The sequence below is a fragment of the Anabrus simplex genome, chromosome 2 (genome assembly GCF_040414725.1).
Source record: "Anabrus simplex isolate iqAnaSimp1 chromosome 2, ASM4041472v1, whole genome shotgun sequence".
In the NCBI taxonomy this organism is placed as follows: Eukaryota; Metazoa; Arthropoda; class Insecta; order Orthoptera; family Tettigoniidae; genus Anabrus; species Anabrus simplex.
In genome coordinates this window covers 409,773,156-409,794,483 of record NC_090266.1, presented here as the reverse complement: position 1 = coordinate 409,794,483, position 21,328 = coordinate 409,773,156, and the positions used below count along the sequence as shown (strand labels likewise).

General features: G+C 38.3%; 1 protein-coding gene and 1 pseudogene across 2 annotated transcripts in view; both read left to right on the top strand.

The window, feature by feature from the left end:
* LOC136864171 (phenoloxidase-activating enzyme 1) overlaps window positions 1–17,533 on the top strand; it is a 225,800-nt gene extending 208,267 nt beyond the window's left edge. For both annotated transcript variants that reach the window (XM_067140825.2, XM_067140824.2), the window contains 2 exons: window positions 3,298–3,399; window positions 15,844–17,533. In XM_067140825.2, coding sequence (XP_066996926.1) covers window positions 3,298–3,399; window positions 15,844–16,160 — 419 coding nt within the window. In that variant the 3' untranslated portion in view covers window positions 16,161–17,533. The remainder of the gene's footprint in view (window positions 1–3,297; window positions 3,400–15,843) is intronic.
* Window positions 17,534–20,246: 2,713 nt separating this feature from the next.
* Window positions 20,247–21,065, top strand: LOC137498462 (uncharacterized; annotated as a pseudogene).
* Window positions 21,066–21,328: the final 263 nt, after the last annotated feature.

Genomic DNA, 21,328 nt, shown 5'->3' with positions numbered 1-21,328 from the left:
GGATTCTAGGGTATTCCATGGCTAAGGGGGTGAAAAGGGGGTTGAATATTTTAAAAAGATTATATCTTTATCTCAAAAACTTAATAGTTTAAAGACATGAAAATTGGTATTTGGAATCTTCTTTAAAGAGAAACACATATTTTATTTTTTATTTTTTGGAAAATTCATTTAAGGGGCAGTGAAAATAAGTGAAAAAGGGAGTACATTTTAAAATGAGTATATCTCAAAAATCTGATATGTTACAAATGTGAAAATTGGTAGTTGAAATCTCCTTTAATAATAAAGAACACATACACACATGTTCTTAAAAACCAGAACACCTTGAAAGACTAGAGATAGGAAGTTCATATTCACAGAACATGTGCACTAGTATGTCCTGAACCGAGCTCGATAGCTGCAGTCACTTAAGTGCGGCCAGTATCCAGTAATCGGGAGATAGTGGGTTCGAGCCCCACTGTCGGCAGCCCTGAAGATGGTTTTCCATGGTTTCCCATTTTCACACCAGGCAAATGCCGGGGCTGTACCTTAATTAAGGCCACGGCCGCTTCCTTCCACTTCCTAGGCCTTTCCTATCCCATCGTTGCAATAAGACCTACCTGTGTCGGTGCGACGTAAAGCAAATAGCAAAAAGTATGTCCTGAAAAATGATTAGCCCTCAGCTTCAAGGTCCACATCGATATCTCGGCGCACCACCACCACCACCGACTGATAAAATGTGCCCGCGGCTCTCGTTGTCACTATAAACCAAAGTTAATGGATCAGTTTGACTTGAGCAGACATGCAGGATGCGTCGCAGATGTATGAGAGAACCACACTGTCAAATGAGTGAGTTTGAAAGAGGGCGCATTGTTGGCACGAGGAAACATGATACATCCATCCAGGAAATTGCTGCTCGTGTGGGACAAAGTGTGTCGGCAGTGTAACAGGTGTGAACAGAATGGTTAACAGAAGTCCGTAGAACATGATGAGATGGGTCTGGTTGCACCACCCAGACCACCCTCGCCCCCGAGAACATCGACACCTCATCTGAATGGCATTGAATGACAGATCTGCATCTTCAGCTATGCCACAACAGTGTAACAAATCGTACACTATCAGGAGAGACATTCTGTCGCTGTTTATTATGATGTGGGTTACCAACGCGTCGTCCACTTCACTGCTTACCTTTGACTAATGCACATGAATTTGCTAGACTGCAGTGGTGTATAGAACGACATCAATTGGGACAGGAATGGCAGCAGATAGTGTTTTTGGATGAATCCAGTTTATGTTTGTTTGAAAATGATGACTGCATTTTGATTCACCACAGACCAGGGGAGAGGCATCACATTGACTGCATTCGCACATGACATACAGCACCAACTCAAGGCCTTATGGTGTTGGGTGCTATTGGCTTTAACTACAAATCACAGTTGGTGCATGTCCAGGGCACTGTGATCAGTTTGACCTACGTGAATGACATCCTGCGACCCGTAGCCACACCCTTTCTGCACGAAGCTCCAGACGCCATATTTCAGCAGGACAATGCATGACCACATGTTGCTGCATGAACACGTCTCTTGTTGTTGTCACAGGACGTCAGACTCTTACCCTGATCTGCCCGATCACCGGACTTGTCGTCAATAGAAAATGTGTGGGATATGGTGAAACGACGGGTGCGGTGCTGTTACCCAATGCCAACCAGCAACGATGAACTGTGGAAGCAGGTGAATGCAGCACGAATGGCTATAACCCAGGGCGCCATTCACGCCTTATACACTTCGATGCCATCACACATGGAAGAAGTTACCAGTGCCCATGGAGGACCCAGTACCTGCTAGGCAACAGGACGCATGCTGAACCTAGGTGACTGAAATGCTAATCATTTCTGCTTTTCCTGCAGAACATACTAATGAACCTGTCCTGTGAATATGAACTTCCTATCTCTAGTCTTTCAAGGTGTTCTGTTATTTATGAACATGCATGTATTGTTTTTTTTCAGAAAATCCACTTAAGAGGGATTAAAAGGAGTGAAAAATAGGGTTAATTCTTAAAACGAGCACATCTCAAAAACTGAATGTGTTACAGCTATTAAAATGGGTATTTGGAATCTTACTTAAAAATAAATAAATTTTGTTTTCAGAAAATCCACTTGGGGGTAGGTGAAGGGCAGTAAAGAAGTGAAGGGGCTGAAATCTTTTTATGAGTGTACTTATATCTCTAAAACTGAAGATGTTACAAAACACGTAAGTCTATTTGTTGTTTTTGGAAAATCTTCTTATGATGGGGTGGTGAAAATAAGTGAAGATGGAGTTGAATTCATGTTGTGAGGATATTTATATCTCAAAAAAGGAAGATGTTACAGATGTGAAAATTGATATGTGGAATCTCCTTTAAAAAAACAGGAAACCCATATTTTTGTTTTCAGAAAATCTGCTTGGGGGTGGGGGGAGGGGGTGGAAGGACTGAAAAAGGGGTTAAATTCTTTTTATGGGGATATATCTAAAAAACGTACAGTTCTCTGTCGTAGGTTCCAGAGAGTTTTGCCAGAAGACTGGTCATCTCTGCCCCAAAAGGCAATACCACAAACGTGGTTTGCAAAAGAGGTACTGTGGTAATGAACCTCAGGTTTTTGGTGAGTTTTTATACGTAGGGGTTTTTGGATAATGCCTTAGTGCAGTACCAAGGATGATTGCTTTTATGAAGTTATGAAATCCACACGAGTGAAGCTGTGAGTAACAGCTAGTATATTATACGCCTGAAGTCAGACTCAAACCAGTAGCCATACTGGAGTTCTTTCGTAAGTTCAAGATTTTTTTGCATTATTCCCAGAAAATCAGACAGGGGGCTCTTAGATATGCTACTTATTTGTTATGGCTCCAGAAATTCATAGAAAATTTCCTTTTTTCTTTTGAGTATTTTCCTTCATCTCATCACAATGTACTGTAACCGTACCTGGTCTCCTGTGACATATAATCTTACAGTTGGTATCTTTCATTCACCAATCATCTTTAGTTCACTTCATGTATGCACAACCAGAGAAACACCAATGCATACAAGTTCAAACATTATAGAATATAAACTGGACTTTGAAACCTTATTCATTTATTAAGAGCACCTGTAACAGTTTGAAATTAATCATCAAAAGATAATTGGTAACCCAAAGGAGAAACTTGTGGTAAAAATAATATAATTTTAAGAATATATGCTTGGTGGAAAGATGATGAAATTTACAAAAGTTGTTGATCTTTAAACATTAGTGATATTTTCCTTTTCATTTACATAGTTATTTATTTCATTTTTATTCTTTTGTTTCAGAATACATTAAGCCGATCTGCCTTCCTGTCACAGAAACCCTACTCCGTGAACTACGAGTGGGTGAGAACCTGACTGTATCAGGGTGGGGACGCACGGAAAACAGTAAGTTTAATTTGTCACCTATGTCAGCCTTATTAGTCCTTTAGAATGAGTTACGATGGATAAGGAACTTTACTCACTTTTGTAAAGGTCAGGCAGATCCCAACATTTGAACAGTCATTATGATTGTCACTGGCTGATCTAATTCCTTGAAGGAGCTCTAATACCTATGGCAGCTGTAATCATAACAGAAAACGTGTTCTTCATTGGTATTAATCGGTTTTAATTTCCCATTGTCTCACTACATCTTATTTACAAAGATCTCTAGCTCCATGGCTGACTGGTTAGCATCCTGACCTTTGGGTTTCGGGGATCTGGGTTTGATTCGCAGCCGTGTCTTGTGGTAATTCATACATGTACATTATAGACTGACACGCCTTTCGATGTTCATTCAAAAGCAGGCTTGGCCTGACATCCTTCCTCTGGTGTGTGCACTTTGACCGTGCTCTTGCCTAGTGTGTCAAGGGTTCCATATGTGGATCAGCAGTCAAGTGTAGGCCGCTGCATCCCAAAATCATGGTTTCAGTGTAGATGGGTTGTTGAGGGAAGAAGAAGGAGTAAAGTTTAGCAGTCTGACTGCATGACAGCAGCACAGTTGGATTGCCAGCTGGTCTGTTTTCGAAGAGGTTTCATGACTTTGAAGGGCCCAAGAATGACTATAATTTACTGATTAGACTTTCTCTCACTTTTTGCTGTGGATGTTCCCCATTATGTCCAGCTTGAGCTGATAGATCAACAGAACAACACCCGAATCAACAACACATTTCTGCAATCCTGATATATGTATGACTTTAAAAAAGTATATCCTCAGCAACACTATCCTCGACAGCACAGGCAAGCTTCTTATGTTCTTTCAGTGTTCAGTCCCATGCACATATGTGAGCACTTTCTTTTTCCTGTTATAAAATTTACTAAGTTCAGGCAATGCGCAGGTTTAACGGACTTTAACATGTGCAACTTCATCCCGTTTACAGTATCCCAAACTCTTCCTCCAAACATTGTATATTCCAAACATAAATAAACATATGTCCCATCTCAGGTCAAAGTGTTGTTTGTTTTGCTTATAAGAGTGAGATTCCTGTTTGTGAAGTGTTGTTTTTATAAAATTTATAATATGACTTTAATCATCACATTATGTTTCTTTAAATGAGCTCCCAAATACCAATTATCACGACTGTAACATCTTCAGTTTTTGAGATATATGTACCCTCATAAATGGATTTCATGTCCGTTTTCACCCCCCCCCCCCCCCTACCAAGTTCGTTCCCTCCCCAGAATGCATGTTTCTTTATTTTTAAAGGAGATTCCAAATACCAGTTTTCACGTTTGTAATATCTTTAGATTTTTTGGTATATATCTATCTATATGTATATAATAAATTGTCCTGACTGACTGACTGACTGACTGACTGACTGACTGACTGACTGACTGACTGACTGACTGACTGACTGACTGACTGACTGACTGACTGACTGACTGACTGATTCATTACATCCGAGCCAAAACTACTAAACATAGAGAAATAAAATTTTGAGCATACCTTCATATTAACATTTAGGTGCTCACTAAGGGAGGATTTTTGGATATTCTGTCGCTAAGGGGGTGTAAATGGGGGTGAATTTTTAAAATGAGGATATCTATATCTCAAAAACTTAAAGGTTTAGAGTCATAAAAATTGGTATTTGGAATCTCCTTTAAAAATAAAGAAACACGTATTTTTTGTTTTCGGAAAATCCCATGAAGGGGGGTGAAGAGGGGAGGAAATGTGTTGAACACCCTTTATGAGGAGACTTATATCTCAAAAACTGAAGATGTTACAGCCATAAAAATTTAAATTTGGAACCTCCTTTAAAATAAAGAAACACATATTTTTTGTATTAGGAAAATCCAAATAATGGGGGTGAAAAAGGGGGTGAATTTTTAAAATGAGTGTATCTATATCTCAAAACTTTAAAAGTTTACAGATGTAGAAATTGGTATTTGGAATCTCCTTTAAAAATAAAGAAACACGTATTTTTTGTATTAGGAAAATCCAAATAATGGGGGTAAAAAAAGGGGGTGAATTTTTAAAATGAGTGTATCTATATCTCAAAACTTTAAAAGTTTACAGATGTAGAAATTGATATTTGGAGTCTCCTTTAAAAATAAAGAAACACGTATTTGTTTTGTTTTCGGAAAATCCCAATAGGAGGGGTGAAAAGGAGTGAAAAATGGGTTGAATGCCTTTAATTGAGGATACTTATATCTCAGAAACTGAAGATATTACAGACCTGAAGAAAGGTATTTGGGATCTCCTTTAAAAATAAAGAAACCTGTTCTTTTTGTTCTTGGAAAATCCAAATAGTGGAGGGTTAAAAAGGGGGTGAATTTTTAAAATGAGTGTATCTATATCTCAAAACTTTAAAGGTATAAAGATTTAAAAATTGGTACTTAGAATCTCCTTTAAAAATAAAGAAACAGGTATTTTTTTTTTGTTTCTGGAAAATCCCAATAGGAGGGGTGAAAAGGGGTGAAAAAAGGGTTGAATGCCTTTAATAAAGATACTTATATCTCAGAAACTGAAGTTGTTACAAACCTGAAAATCGGTATTTGGGATCTCCTTAAAAAAAAAAAAGAAACTGTATTTTTTGTTTTTGGAAAATGCAATTAGTGGGGGTGAAAGGGGGGTTTATTTTAAAAATGAGTTAATCTATATCTCAAAATTTTAAAAGCTTGCAGATGTTAAAATTGATATTTAGAATCTCCTTTAAAAATAAACGAATATGTATTTTTTGTTTTCTGTAAATCCCAACAGGAGGGGTGAAAAGTATGAATAAGAGGTTGAAAATCTTTAATGAGGATACTTATATTTCAGAAACTGAAGATTACAGACCTAAAATTAGTATATGGGATCTCCTTTAAAAATAAAGAAACATTTATTTTTTGTTTTTGGAAAATCTAATTAAACAGGAGTGACAAATTGGGGTGAATTTTAAAAAAGACTATATCTACAGTATATCTCAGAACCGTAAAATGTTACAGACGTAAAAACTGGTATTAGGAATTTCCTGTTAAAGTAAAGAAACAGGTATTCTCGGAAAATCCAATGAAGAGATGGGGGAGGTGAAAAAGTTGAAAAATTATTTGAATTAATTGTATGAGGATACTTACATCTAGTAAAAACTAAAGTTGTTACAGACGTGAAAATTGGTATTTAGATCTTCTTGAAAAATAAAACAACGTGTTTTGGGTTTCATGAGGACACATATCTCAAAAACTGAAGATAATCGGTATTTAGAAGATCCTTTACTATTAAAAAAACAAATATATTTTGCCGGAAAATTCACTTAAGAGGGGGGGGGGTGAAAGTAAGTGAAAAGGGTGAATTATTTTTATGGGGATACTTATATCTCAAAACTGAAAGTAACACACGTGAACTTTGGTATTTGGAATCTCCTTTAAACATAAAGAAACACGCCTTCTTTATTTCGGGGTGGGGGGTAAATCAATTTAACTGCGGTGGGGTGATAAAGGATGTGAGACCAATTGATTTTACTGTTCATAATGTACGTATAAGGAGCCTCCGTTGCTCAGGCGGCAGGGCCGGCCTCTCACCGCTGGGTTCCGTGTTTCAAATCCCGGTCACTCCATGTGTGATTTGTGCGGGACAAAGCGGAGGTGGGACAGGTTTTTTTCCGGGTACTCCGGTTTTCCCCGTCATCATTCATTCCAGCAACACTCTCCAATATCATTTCATTTCATTTGTGTTCATTAATCTTTGCCCCAGAGGAGTGCGACAGGCCTCGGCAGCCGGCACAATTCCTATCCTCACCGCTAGCTGGGGGCTTTATTCATTCCATTCCTGACCCGGTCGAATGACTGGAAACGGGCTGAGGATTTTCAGTGTACTTATTCTGATCATAAACCGATCATTATTAATCTTTCCTCAGTTCGTTTTCAAGAGCAGTCTTTTCCTTTGGAGAACCTTCTTAGATTACAGTAGATTCTCCTGGCATATAAATAAAAAATTAAACACGTGTGAAATAAACGATAGGAATGAGATTGGCCGTTCAATTGTTCACCTCTATAATAAGGTCAATAATGCACGGAAGTATGTCATTCGTATCGCCAGAAATCCTGCACACTTGCCTACGGGCGACAATGGTGCTGGTCATATTGTCGTCAGTGACAATGGCAGCAGGTGTAATTTACCGCCAAGTAGCGGTCTTGCATCTTGCTGTGGGGTCCAGAATAATAATAATAATAATAATAATAATAATAATAATAATAATAATAATAATAATAATAATAATAATAATAATCAGAAGAAGAAGGAGAGGAAGAAAAGAAGAAGAATGTTCTGGACCGTCGTCAAAATGTGCGGACCGCGCTGGAAACGGGTCCTGGGCGGATAATGACTACGAATGCAGTCCGGCCGCGAGTTCAGTACCGCGAAGGCACCCAAGACAGCACCACCCCGGATCTCCTCGAGGATTTGATCCACATTTAAAATGCTTATAGGGAATGATGGCAAAGATTTAGGGACACAACTGACCGGGTGGAATACCTGGACCTAGCCCGGGAAGTACGAAATCGATTGCTGGAAAGAAAAGATTGAAAAATGGGAGGAACTTTGCCATAATCTCTCATAAAACGAGTCAGATCACTAATTTTGGCGGAATCTCTCAGAAAACCAGTCAGATTGCGAATATCGGCGGTTTATGCATAAAACGTTAAACATTAAATTGTAAATTTCAGTATATTACCGTAGCGAAGCACGGGTATCTTGCTAGTTTTATATGTATAGATATGCTCATTTTAAAAATTCACCCCCATTGCCATTCCTACTCAATCCCTTTTTCACCTTTTCTCGCCATTCTTAAGAGGATTTTCCGAAAACATAAAAATATGTATTTCCTTATTTTTAAAGGAGATTCCAAATACCACTTTCAGCGTCTTTAAACCGTTAAGTTTTTGAGATATAGTTACACTCATTTTAAGAATTCACCTCCCTGTTCACCCCCTTAGCGACGGAATATCCTAAAATTCTTCCTTAGCGAGCACCTACATTGTAATATAAATGTATCCTCAAAATTTCATTTCTTTACGTCCAGTAGTTTTGGCTCGGCGATGAAAAATCTGTCAGTCAGTCACTTCCCCTTAAGAGAATTTTCTGAAAACAAATTATGCGTGTTCCTTTACTTTTACAGGAGATTGCAAATACCCATTTTAACGTCTATAACTTATTACGTTTTCGAGATTATTGTGGATATTTTCTTATTTGATGAAAATCCCTTTAAGGGGATGAAAAGAGGTGAAAAGTGGGTTCAATCCTTTTTATGGTGATACTTATAATTATATCATGTTCTGACTGACTGACTGACTGACTGACTGACTGACTGACTGATTCATCGTCACCGAGCCAAAACTATTGGACAGAAAGAAATGAAATTTTGGGGACAGATTTATATTACAGTGTAGGTGCTCACTAAGAGAGGATTTTTGGATATTCTGTCGCTAAGAGAGTAAAAAGGGGGATAAATTGTTAAAATGAGTGTAATCTATATCTCAAAAACCTGACAGTTTATAGATGTAAAATTGGTATTTGTAATCTCCTTTAAAAATAAATAAACACGTATTTATTTTATTTTATAAAAATCCTCTTAAGAGGGTGAAAAGTGGTTAAATGATTGTTAAATCTTTTATGAGGATACTTATATCTCAAAAACTGAAGATATTACAGACATGAAAATTGGTATTTGGAATCTCCTTTAAAAATAAAGACACACACATTTTTTGTTTCCGAAAAATACACTTAAGGGGCTTAAGGGCGGGGGTAGATGTGTAATAGATTGAAATATTTTTATGAGGATACTTATATCTCAAAAACTGAAGATGTTGCAGACGTGAAAATTTATATTTACAATCTCGTTTAAAAATAAAGAAACATGTATTTTTTTTGTTCTGAGCCTCCTTGTCTCAGGCGGCAGCGCACCGGCATCTCACCGCTGGGTCCCGTGGTTCAAATCCCGGTCACTTCACGTGCGATTTGTGCTGGACAAAGCGGTGGTGAGGCAGGTTTTTCTCCGGGTACTCTCCAATATCATTTCATTTTATCTGTCATTCATTAATCATTGCCCCAGAGGAGTGCGACAGGCTTCGACAGCCGGCACAATTCCCATACTCGTCGCTAGATTGGGGCTTCATTCATTCCATTCCTGACCCGGTCAAATGACTGGAAACAGGTTGTGCATTTTCATTTCAAAATCCACTTCCACTTTAAAAGAAGTGAAGGAGGAGTTGACTTTTTTTATGAGAATACTGTCCGACTCGTTGGCTGAACGGTCAGCGTACTGGCCTTCGGTTCAGAGGGTCCCGGGTTCGATTCCCGGCCGGGTCGGGGATTTTAACCTTAACTAGTTAATTCCAATGGCACGGGGGCTGGGTATATGTGTTGTCTTCATCATCATTTCATCCTCATCACGACGCGCAGGTCGCCTACGGGAGTCAAATAGAAAGACCTGCACCTGGCGAGCCGAACCCATCCTGGGATATCCCGGCACTAAAAGCCATACGACATTTCATTTCATTTCATTTCATGAGAATACTTATATCTCTAAAACTGAAGAAGTTACAGACGTGAACATTGGTTATATCTGTATAAGTTATATATAAGGCAATAGGCACCCACTAAGGAAGGGTTCAAAGAATTCCACCTTTAAGTGGATGAAGCGGGGGTTATATCCTAAAAGAAAAATATTCTTTCCATCGAAGCCGTTGTCCAGACAATGTTGAAATTGCACTGACTGATTGCTTCTTTATGTACTACATGTTAAATAAGACAAGTTTAGAAGAAATTCAGCCTTTAAGGATTAAATGGGCGTTAATACCCGAAATCAAAGTATTCATTTCTCTGAAACCGTTTTACATATGAGGTTGAAATTTAACATGACTGTTCCTCCTGTATGTATTAGATTTTCAATAAAACGTGATCATAAAATAATTCCAGCCTAAGGGGTTTTGATTTGGGGCAGGTTTGGCTGACTACATAAATATTAATTTCTCTCCAACCTTTTGACATATGGGCTTGAAATTTCACATGATGGTTGTCCTATGTTTTTAATAAGAAGTAGTCTTACAACAATACACCCCTAGGGGGTAGGGGGTTGACTAGGGGGGAGGTCTTGACGACATAAATATTCATTTCTCCCAAACCATTGGCAAACAAGTTTGAAATTTCACATGACAGTTGCTCCTATACGTCTTAGAATGTAAATAAAGAGTAGTCTTAAAATAATTCTCTCCTAAAGGGTTTTGACCATAAGGGCGAGGCCTTAAAACTCAAATATTTATATCTTTGAAATCGACTGGCATATGAGACTGAAATTTCCTGTGATGTTTGCTCCTATATCTAAGAGATTTTAAATACGGTAAGGTGGTCTGGGGGTGGAGGGTATCTGACGACATAAATATTCATTTCTCTTAAACCGTTTGACATAAGAGCATGAAATCACATGATAGTTGTCCTATTTGTCTCAGATTTTAAATAAAAAGTGGTCTTAATACATCCCTAAGGCTTTTTGTATGGGAGGAAAAGGTCTGAAAAAATAAATATTCGTATATCTGAAACTGTTTGACTTACGAGGTTGAAATTTCACATGATGGTTGCTCCTATATGTATTACATTATAACTAAGAAGTGGTCTTAAAACAATACCCCCTAAGGTATTTTGACTCGAGAGGGTAAGACCTGATTACAAAAATTTCAATTTCTCTGAAATCGCTTGATATACGAGGTTGGGATTTCCAGTGGTGGTTACTCCTCAGTGTCCTATATTTTAAACAAAAATGGTCTTAAAACAGTGCACCCCTAAGGGGTCATGACTGGGGTGATATCCGATGACAAACATATTTATTTCACTGAAACCGTTGGACATACGAAGATGAAATTTCACATGACGATTGCTCCTATATGCATTACGTTATAACTAAGAAACGGTCTCAATCCAAAACACCCTTAAGAGGTTTTGATTGGGGGTGAATTCTGATGACATAATATTCATTTCTCTGAAACCATCTGACATGCGAAGTTAAAATTTCACATGATGGTTGCTCTTGTATGTTTTAGATTTTAAATAAATTGTGACCCTAAAACACTACACCCCTAAGAGGTTCTGGCTGGGGGGTGACGACTTAAGTCTTATGACATACTTGTTCATCCCTGAAAACCGTTTGACGTATGCACTTGAAATTTTACAAGAACTTTGGATGTTGTAGGTGTCAAATATGATATAGTTCAAAATATTTCACGTATAAGGAATCGGATCAAGTAGAAGTTGTTGAAGTTGTAAAACGAAGTCTTAACAACAGTCAAGGTACTCGACCGAATTTCCGACTCCTTTCCTTTATTGCCAAAGAAATTGTTTGTAAAATTAAGGGGTTTAACCGAAATAATCTTGAACTTGATACACAACTGGAGGAACATTTTTGGAACTGTATACCATTAATAGTTTCTACGAATTCTTACGGACGTTTAATGTCTGATATTTCAAGATTTAAACCTCTCAAATTACTAACCACTTTCCACAAACTTAATACATTTAATAGACCTAAATAACAAAGTAAGTTTCATCTCGATTTTTGTCAGAGATCGGTGCTGCCCTCTGCACAAACTAAATTCTATGTCTTAGGTTTTTTAATAAGAAGTGGCCTTCAAACAATACACCCCTAAAGGGTTTTGACTGGGTGATGAGGAATGATGACAAAAATATTCCCTTCTGTGTAACCGTTTGAATTACGAAGTTAAAATTTCAAAACCCCTCAGAGAGTTAAATGCGGGTTAATATCTGAAAACAGATATATTCATTCCTTCCTCCCAGGCCGTTTGACGTACGAAGACAAAATTCCAAATAGCGGTATATATTTTAAATCATAGGTGTGAAATAGGAAATATTTTTAAACATTCTACCCCTAGGGTGTTAAATGGGGTTTTCTCCGCAAATGAAATTATTCATCCCTACAAAACCGTTTGACGTACAAATTTGTAATTTTACTAGAAGGTTCTTCGTTTATGTCCTAGATGTAAAATATCACATACTTCAAAATATTTCTCCCCTAAGATGTTTAGATGGTAGTTGACTCTCAGAAACACAATATCAATTCTTCCGAAACCATTTCAGGCACGATCTTACAATTTTACATGAAGGGTGGTCTGGATGTTAAGATATATTTTTTAAACAATCACCGCCAAAAGACATTCATTCCCCTATTACCGGTACTGTTCGATGTACTGCGCCCATAACCGTACATGTTTGTTTGTCCAACCCTCGTCCCGTTTCTCTACGGGGTCGGGTATGAGGTGAGATGAATCTGCCGTGGCGGGCTTTTCTGGCCGGTTGCCCTTCCTGACGTCAACCTCGTCAGAGGAGATGTGATGAAAAGAATGACGTGATATAGGCCTATGATACTAGGAAGGGAGAGGGTGAAACCCGGTGCCGGCACGGTGCCTACTCCTGTCGAATGAGCAAAAAGGGGTCTGCTCAACGCTTGACGTCTCCATCCGATGGTCGAATTACTATCAACACCGTCTTATGCCCTTACTCCATATGAGCACTGCGGAGTGGTCTAGTGAGTAGAAATCTTATACCACCACCTCCCCTACCCTACCAGCCAAAAATCTGATGGTGAATTTTTTTTCGACCTATGGAACTCGAACCGGCTAACCTCAGTGTCAGACCCTTTAGACTTCAACGCCTTAAACGATCATGGCCACCAGGCGGGCTCCCATAACCGTACATCTTAGATGTTGAATAAGATAGGGTTTTAAAACATTCCAATTCCTCTGTACGGTGTTCAAATGGGTGTTAGAAAAGAAAATTAGTAATCGTTTCCCCAGAACTGTCTGACGTTTGAACTAAGAGTGTAGACCTATTTTACAGGCTCAGTCGACAGTAGACTCTCCAAAACATAAAACTTTGAGAAATAACTTTGAATTTAAAACCGTAGCGAAACACGGGCATGTTGCTTGTTTGATGTACCGTATATAGATTAAACCGACTACTTCATTTGCCCTGTTTGATTTTGTGTTGATAATTCTGTATTCGCCTGACCAAAATCTAGTTTCTTCTGCCAACGCGCTTCACGTATACCAACTACATCGACTTTAGTCTATCCATTTTCTTTTCAGATTCTCTTATCTACCACGATGATTCAAACATCTAACACTCCACGCTCCGACTCACAAAATGTCAATATTTATCTCCCTGATTATCGCCCCCTCTCGTGTAGTCCTCTCGCGGAGATCCGAATGGGTCACTATTTTACCTGTTGAATATTTTACCCGGTAGGAAGCCGTCATCAGTACATCATTCATTCATACTGAGCAGCATGTCCCCTGGAGTTAGTTACGGCTGTTGTTTCCCGTTGCTTTCAGCTGCGTAGGAGTATCAACATAGCTAAGCTAGGTTAAATATTATTACATGGCATTGTCAGTCAATCATCCAGACTGCCGCCCTTGTAACTTCCGAAAGGTTGCTATCCACTTTGGATGAATCATTCGTTAGTCTGGTCTCTCGACAGATATCCATCTGATATTGTTGCACCTTCGTTTCAGCTACATGCTTCTTTTGGACGCACAAGTCTACCCACAGTGGCACGTTATTCAAAGGGAAGGCCAGTATTATTATTATTATTATTATTATTGTACCGGGCGGTACACCTCCACACCGCTAATTCAAAATGTGCGCCAGTTGAAACTCCTCTGTTGGAGGAAGTCTGAACTTTATCTACGCTATTAATTCTCTACTTTCTCTGAAGATGTCACCACAAGGAAAACTTTGAGTTTTTGAACTGTGTCATTTTTGATGTGTTTTTGTTTCGCTTGAAGTAAGAAGTGTGAACTTTCTCTTCTAGAGGACACTACTGAAGATCAACAATAGTGCAACCTAGTGCGCAGTCAAAGAACTATTTTGTTGGAGAAATTTTTATTTCAAATGTTTGTTCTTTGCTAAATTTCCTTCTGTTATTGTTTAAGTTGGCTGTATACCCCGCTTTTTCCCCTTGTTTTAGATTTATCCAATCCCGAATTTCTTTGAGTTTTTTCTCGACCAATCCGATGTATCTTCCCCCTACTTGGATATGTTTCTGTACCCTAGCCAATAAAGAATGTGCGGGAGGGTGTTTTCATTCCCCTAACGCCTAGAAACTTCTGCGAGAGGATATAAACTGCTGATTTTAGGGTCTCCGGGCCACTTCTGTTCCATCTTTCAGTGTATTAAGTACATAGCAGGAGGCGGGAAGCGCCTCTTTCCTCGGCAGCGGTCAACAACAAGGTAATGGCCGATTAATAACTTCTTTCAGCAGTTTAACTCTCGGGGCGGGTTCTAAGCTTTCCACCATGTAACCGTTTCCTAAATGTAACTACTCTTTTCATTTATTCTCTTTTAAAGCTACATACTGGGATAGAGAGTGCTAACCCTCTCGAGCTCCCACTCATATTGTTTTGAGGTGAACTTATTTTTCTCAACCTATTCTTCGATAACGTAAAACAACTTGTTCTCTTTTTAAGTCACCTCTTTAGTATGGGATTAGCCCTTGTAGTAACGGCCTAGTGCCAAGTAGGTCTTAATCAAAGTGTATTAGGAGTGCAAGTTCGCCTCCTCTCAAATTGTTATTTTAGAGGTCATTTAATTAACCTGCTTTTCATTTAATAGACCTCAGTAGATTGGGTATTTTACCCCTGTGTTTATGTCCGTTGAGGACAACTTGAAGGTGGAGTTTGGTGTGGCCTGGGAGAGGCTTAAATTTGAGAGCGAGTGGCTCTTTTGAAAATTGAGTGTTGTACGCCTCGTGGAGGCTTTTCAGTGCAATTTGGAGCAAGGGCTCCTAGGCATGAATGGGGTTTTCTGCCCCTCTGTTGAAACTTGTGTTTGGGGTAAAACTGAGCTGATTGCCCAAGCAGTGTAAAGTCAGGGCGCGAAGCCCAAATTCTGTAAATATTGTAACTACCCTTTTGATTTGCTACTTTGTACCTGCCATGCTTGTTATTTCTTTGTTTTTGAAAAGAAAATATAACCTTGTTAAATTTTACATTAACTTTGTTTCCGTAGTGTGAGACCCGTTCACGCCCGCACCTTCTTTCACGCATAACTACCACAAAAACACGGTAACAATTATTATTATTATTATTATTATTATTATTATTATTATTATTATTATTATTATTATTACCTATTGTTATTATTATGTCTTGTTTCAATCTAACAGCTGAACCTATAATATTTACTTGAACACATGAAAAGTTATTATTTTAACTGACACAGATGGATATGTTACAATAATAGACAAATTTGATTTTAGACACAATTAACTGAAATACAGCTGTTTCCCTTCTTCAGCTGACGACTTTAATCTTGAATTAATATAGTTCCTTTTGATGAAGCATTCACACGATATGTTTCTCTTCCTTCAGGATCCTTTAGCCCTGTGAAGCTGAAGGTGAACGTTCCTCTGGTGAGCCTCAGGGACTGTTACGATGTGTATCGCCGGAACAGTCGAGAACTCCGGGAGACCCAGATGTGCGCAGGAGGAGTCCAGGGCAAAGACTCTTGCACGGGTGATAGTGGCGGACCTCTCATGAAGTTCTCGGAACTTAATGGCAATGCAGTTCACTTTGTAGCCGGTGTGGTGTCGTTTGGGCCTCGTGACTGTGGAATGGCAGGATGGCCAGGGGTTTACACACGGGTTTCTGCTTATTTACGTTGGATATTAGATGAACTACAACCATGATGGTCTGTTTCACTGTATTCAGCCTAAATATATTTTGTAATCTTAGAAAGTGACGAGAATATGGCAGGAGGATCTCTCTAGCTGGATGCTGTGTTGATCATTGTGATGACTTCTCACTTATTCTCATGAGCTGAGTTGTAATTGACAGAGTCTGTACCATAGCAGGTTCGAATATAACATTGGTGAGGAGGAGATGGGGGAGATTGTAAACAAACGTCCCCTTAGTGAATTGTATAATATGTATGATAAGATCATTATATTTCAGAACGAGCTTATTCACTCAACCTGGAGGAATAAATAGATCATGTATATTTGAATTTTTCGTCAATAATCTGCAGTGTTCCTAATTTTTCATCATTATTTACCACAGAAGTGCATTCTTTATAAAACTGACGAACAGAAACAGTCATTAAGGGGAGTTACGACTGAAAAGTTGCGAATTTTGACCAGAAAATCAAATTTTCAATTTTAAACTTTAAAAAGGTCCCCAGTTCTTCCTCTTTCGAACCCAGTCATCAGACTTTCCCTAATGTCATTTTTAAAGCTCTAAAAGCCGTATTTAAAGGGTAGCGGTTCGGCGTGTATAGAGCAAGCCCACGCCCCCTCCCTCTCTCACGCTGTCAGACAAAATTAGCTTCAGAATTCTTTCGATTTCAATAATACTGCTGGAATATATTTAACTTGTAACAGGCCTAAGTTGAATGTAAGAGCAGAAATACATCTGAGTGACTGGGCAGTTTTAAAGCAAGTGTGTTTCTTAAAACATTCAATTGATTTTATCTACCTTAAAAAGTTTTCAGCTCTTTGCCATTCAAAAAATGTTCCTTGCGACAGAATTCTTATCAGATTCACTTGAAATTTTCAGAGAATGTTTGAATATGTACAGGAATTAAAAATAGTTCAGCATGTTATTATCAGTTGAATATTACCTTCATTACTTCCGAAATAGCACGAAACTAGATTTTTGCCTATTGAATGAATAATAAAAAATATATCTCCAATAGTTTATAGCTGACTGAAAAACCCGGATTTTTTCGTAAATATATGAGTATTTTTGACAAGTCTGCAAAATTATAGCCCAAAAAATGTGTTGCAAGGAGCATTTTCCATGCAACATATGACTATTAAAAATGGTTAATAACATTGCAACCACTTACCTAATCAACTCCAAGTTTTGCATGGGGCTATATCTTATTAATGTGTGCTTGTATTTTAAATTTCGTTTTAATAAGTGATAAATTGTACCCGTTCAATATTTCAGTCATGACACCCCTTAACCCAAAACAGCATGTTTAAATTCTTAAACAAACATTAATATTTTAAATTATTTAATAAGACCATATTGTACACTTGGTGAAATAAAGTAGTTTCAAACCTAAGATTCAAATCCCTGTGCATCAAAATATTTCATTTGGATTACAGTAGTCTTGACTACAACTTAAATAAGGGAGACAGGGTTGCTTATGACATAACAGTGATCCCCTGTTGTAATGCTGTTTTGGTTTGGATATTGAACCAATTAGTCTGCTGAACTACATCTACAGGATTGTGACCTAGTTCGTAAATATAACGATGCACATAATATAAAGAAACAAACAAATTAAATTGTTAATTATTAATTATAAGAGAGTTAACACTAGAATGTGTTTAAAACATCCATAGGTCTACAGTATTATAGAAGGTAAGCTATAAAAGAAAATTATCCTTTGAAAAGACATTTGTATGATTTTTCTGATAAGATTTTATACAAGAAGCCACTTTCCAGCTGCAATATATGCTACCACTGAACTGGGAACATAAGAAATACAGCAACAGGTAATTTTAAAATCACAGCAAGAAATTGAAGTTGTGTTGCAAGTAAGTTTATGGTATATGTTTATTCAGTTAAAAGCTGTTGTTCTATACACTTGTTAGTTCATTTCTTATGAAATCTGTGTGTACATTAAGCTCCGCACACACCAATGCGAACACGAACACGAGAGCGAACGCGAACATTTCGCGAACTCCCTAGCACACACCAAAATAGTAGTCCGCGCGGCCTGGCCATAGCGAACGTATCTCTCTAGTTTTCATACTGAGTCTTGGCGGGATCATGGAAGTCTCTCGGTTTGAAGAAGAATGTCTTCTTATCACAGTAGCTTTAGAAGATGACGAGTACCTAAGTTCCATGGAGGTAAAAAGTTAAATAAGACGAGATGAGATCCTGCGTAATGTGTGGTGAAACTTTATTAAATATTTAGTTAATAATTCTTGATTACTCACGTAATATGATAGTGTAGAAGGTCCAGATAATTATTCTATCTATCTGAACATGTTTTTCCCTAATAACAGGGATAAACGCAGGACGCTATGGGTACACGATATTAATGCTTCGAGAGACATTAAAGGAGAATTCAATAATTTGTATCATCAGCTGAGGCAGGTTGAAGAAAGATTTTACACAGCGTTTAGAATGAACCTTGTATGTTTCGGTGAGCTTTTAGAGATGATCAAGAAGGATATAACAAAACTGAACACGAACTACAGGATCAGTATCGATCCAACTCAGCAACTTGCTGTTGCTTTAAGGTATATATGTATATGGCGTATGGCTTTTAGTGCCGGGAGTGCCCGATGACATGTTCGGCTCGCCAGGTGCAGGTGTTTTGATTTGATGAACGTTGTTGGCGACCTGCGCGTCGTGATGAGGATGAAATGATGATGAAGACGACACATACACCCAGCCCCCTTGCCAGCGAAATTAACCAATGACAGTTAAAACTCCCGACCCTGCTGGGAATCGAACCCAGGACCCCTGTGACGAAAGGCCAGCACGCGAACCATCTAGCCGTGGAGCCGGACGTTGCTTTAAGGTAAATCTCACTTATAGTTATGTATAATGTAATGCACGCATATGTTCTTTTCTAAACACCACTATCTTTCCCCCACTTGAGTAAATAGAGAAACTATTAAAATAACATTTTATATTCTAAGGAATTGTTTTATTAACAATAATAACTGTATCAGTAAGGTACCATAACATACGCACAAACATAATAAAGTACACTATTTCCTCTCTTAGTATGCTCGCTGTCCCGTATGTTAATTCAACACTGTTAAACACATAACTATTGCTGCTACCCGTTTTATAGAGTAAACAAGGAAGAATCACTATAGTTTCCCAACAGTGAGAATTATAGGACAAGGAAGGTTGGGCTATGGCAAGAGATGAATTTTGCCCGATCACTACATCATCATTAGGCACACCAGGATGAGGAGTTTGAATGGATAAATGTGATTGCCCGTCACCGAAGGTTCCAAGTGAAACATTCATGCTATTTATGGTGCAGCTGGAGGATCTAGAGTAACTAGATGAGGAATGTGCAGGAGGAGTTTCCCTTCTAGAAAAAGTAACTTCTTCCATTTCCTGTAAATGAGCCAATTCTTGCTCTGTTATGCATTCAGTTAGCTTAACCGTAACTAAAACTTTTCTCCGATATGAGAACTGTTTCACGATCGTGGGGAAGCTGAGGAACATCAAATCAACTTTGTCAGTTCTTATGACCTTCGACTTTGTAGGAAAGAAATTGTCTGCGTTGGAAGGTCTGATTGCAGTTGTAGTATCTTTCCTTTTCTTATGTTGGTTTCCACTTGAATGGTGCAGATCTTGAGGTTCAATTTCTGGTGAGCTTTCAGAATCGTAGTTATGATCACCCGCTGTCACTGGCAGGCTGCTTCCTTCTATAGGTAACGCATTAGCATAATATTCCCTGTCTTCGAGATCATCAGAAGCAACATTCGAATCTGTCGATGCATATTCAAGATAGGGTCTTAGAAAGGACATTTGATTAGCCCATGGCCAGGATCTGTACCGATTTAGCTGCTTTCATGCCTGTCCACTAGTTGTTCTCAATGATCGAAAGTGTTTACCATAACTGTCTCTTAGACTTTTCCATTTCTTCTTAGTTACTTCACCTGAAAAATAATGAAATAAACTAACACATGCTCGTTTTGAAACTTAAAATTATGATATTATTAAGTTCTAGTTCATATTCTAGGTTCTTGGCAACCGGTGATCACTTCAAGACTATTGTAAATATTTATCACATGGGTTATTCTACGGTCAGTGCAACAGTAACTGAAGTCTGTGAGGCCATATGGAGACGTTTGCAACCTGCGTATCTTCCAAAAACAACTCAAGAGATATGGGAAGAAAATATAAAAGGTTTCTACGAGAAATGGCAGTTTCCGAATTGCATTGGAGTACTGATGGAAAGCATGTGCGAATCAAACGAACCAGCAAAAGTGGTTCGACATATTTCAGTTATTTTCACACATACTCGATTGTTTTCTGGCATTAGCTGATCACGACAATAAGTTTACTTGTATTGATGTTGGAGGCTATGGAAAAAATAGTGATGGTGGTATTTTTGAGGCTTCCTCTATGGGAAAAAGACTGAATCATGGCACGTTGAATGTGCCAGAAAATAGACAGCTGCAGGGACAAAATGAGTCCACACCATGCGTCATGGTTGGCGATGAAGCATTCCCACTCCGCCTATACGTGATGCGGCCATTCCCATACCAACACTCCAGAAACGAAGAACTTAAAGAGAAGTACGACAAGAGGTTATGCCGTGCTAGACGCACAGTCGAGAATGCATTGGGTATTTTAGTGCAGAAATGGAGAGTTTTCTTATGGCCTTTAGAAATTAAGGTTCATACTGCAAAACTAACTCTCAAAATTGCTAGCATTCTTCATAATTATTAAAATCAAAGCACTCTGAAGAATAATTTGAACACCTCCTTGAACCAACTAGTGTGAATATGGGAGCCTTTCGGAACGTAAACTTGCATCCTCGAAGGCCAGCTAATTTCGCATTTGAGATCAGTGAACGATATCTTACATTTTGCAATTCAGACTGAATATGAACATTATTTTTGTACACCAAAATTTCTTCTGTAGATGCATGCTATTTTCAAGCGCTAATCCCCTTTTCATTCATTCATTATTTATTTACCATAAACCTTTACATTATATATGGAAGGCCGAGGGGAAAAGGACAGGCCCCCGGCACGTAGAGCTGCCTGACCTTTCGAAGTAATTAATACATCCTAAATTACAACAATCATACACACTATTTACAGGTAAAGTAACAAAGTAATTGTATACATATTCTATTTTACAC